Source organism: Microcebus murinus, chromosome 5 (genome assembly GCF_040939455.1).
Source record: "Microcebus murinus isolate Inina chromosome 5, M.murinus_Inina_mat1.0, whole genome shotgun sequence".
NCBI lineage: Eukaryota > Metazoa > Chordata > Mammalia > Primates > Cheirogaleidae > Microcebus > Microcebus murinus.
In genome coordinates, this window is record NC_134108.1 from 113,221,312 (window position 1) to 113,222,934 (window position 1,623).

A 1,623-nucleotide genomic window follows, 5' to 3' on the forward strand; every position below is an offset into this window, starting at 1 on the left:
CATGACAAGGGAGGGGAGTTATAAATAATAAAATTAGGGACATGATTATGGAGGAGAAGAATTAACAAATAGAGACAAGAGATATTAAATTTGATTCATACAGTGCTGTTTCCACGCAGAGACCCTTCCCTCCCAGCCGCCGCCTCCACACGTGCCCCAGGCGGCGCTGCCACCGCTGTGGCGCAATGGGTGTGAGGAACGCAGGGGGCTGGGGAACTGAAACTTCCTGGTAAAAGCATGGAGAATTGTCTCTGAATTTTAAAGCACATTAAGCGTCCCTCCCTCAGTTCTCCCTGGAGTCCCCATCTTTCCCCAGCAGCCTGCTGAATGCCCTCTTCACCTCCTTGTTCCTCAGGGTGTATATGAGAGGGTTAAGAGAAGGAGCACCCACTGCATAGAAGAGACCAAAGAACTTGCCCCTCTCTTGGGCATAGGGATTTTTGGGCTGCAGGTAGACAGCAATGACTGAGCTGTAGAAGAGGATGACAACGGTGAGATGGGAAGAGCAGGTTCCAAAAGCTTTCCTCCTCCCTTTTGCAGAATTAATCCTCAGCACTGCCCGGGCAATGGCGGCATAAGAGGCAAGGATGAGGCTGAGGGGCACAATCAAGATCAGGACACTGGCAACAGCCATCTGGATCTCATTGTAGGATGTGTCCCCGCAGGAGAGTTGGATTAGAGAAGGGACCTCACAGACAAAATCATCCACTTGCCGGTGGGGGCAGAAGGGCAGGCGGAGGGTGGGTGGTGTCTGAATCACTGATTCCACCAGCCCAATGACCCAGGCCACAGATGCCAGCTGCCGGCACAGGCGGGGCTGGATGATGGTGGTGTAGTGGAGGGGCTGGCAGACAGCCACATAGCGGTCAAAGGCCATCACCGACAGGAGGATGCACTCAGTGGTCCCCAGGGACAGGAAGATGAAGAGCTGGACAGAGCAGCCCAGGAAGCTGATGGTCTTCTTTGGGCCCCAGAGGTTGACCAGCATCTGGGGGACACAGCTGGTGGTGAAGCAGAGGTCCAAGAAGGAGAGGTTGGAGAGGAAAAAGTACATTGGAGAGTGGAGCCTGGGGTCCAGCACAGACAGCGTGATGATGAGTGTGTTTCCCACAAGGGCCAGGAGGTAGGAAGTTGAGATGACCAGGAAGAGAATCTTTTCCAGCCCTGGGTGTTCAGAGAAGCCCAGAAGGAGGAAGCCCTCTGGGGAGCTTTGGTTGCCCATGGGCTGCTCTTGTCTAGACCTGGAGGGATGAGGCTGTCAGACCAGTGTGACTCAATGCGTTTTATCACAACTCACCCTGCGTGCTTGTGGGGTCACACCAGGTGGACATTTCTCTTCTGCCTCTGCTCTCCCAGCCTCTTCCGAGCCGCTCCTTTTCTTCCTCTGTTCATCCTGGTCAAATACTGTCTAGTGGGAATGAGGAAACCATGAATGTGTTGGAAAACAGATGGAGCCTCACACTGGCGCCTCTCACTTTCTGGGTGAGGACAAAGAAGGCTCATGTAAAGCATGGCTTAGCTAGTCAATTACTTTTCACTAATTCAACAGACATTTATTGAGCTCCTTTTATGTTCTGAGGTGAACTGAATTTTCCATTTGCTATGTATGGAAGGAATTTCAAA

At 52.2% G+C, this 1,623-nt stretch overlaps 1 protein-coding gene across 1 annotated transcript; it reads right to left on the reverse strand.

Annotated features, from left to right (window-relative positions):
• Positions 1 to 283: 283 nt before the first annotated feature.
• On the reverse strand, positions 284 to 1,222 carry OR2H2 (olfactory receptor family 2 subfamily H member 2). The gene has a single exon (XM_012760357.2). It carries the CDS (start codon positions 1,220 to 1,222, stop codon positions 284 to 286), a length of 939 nt encoding a protein of 312 aa, XP_012615811.2.
• Between the last annotated feature and the right edge of the window lie 401 nt (positions 1,223 to 1,623).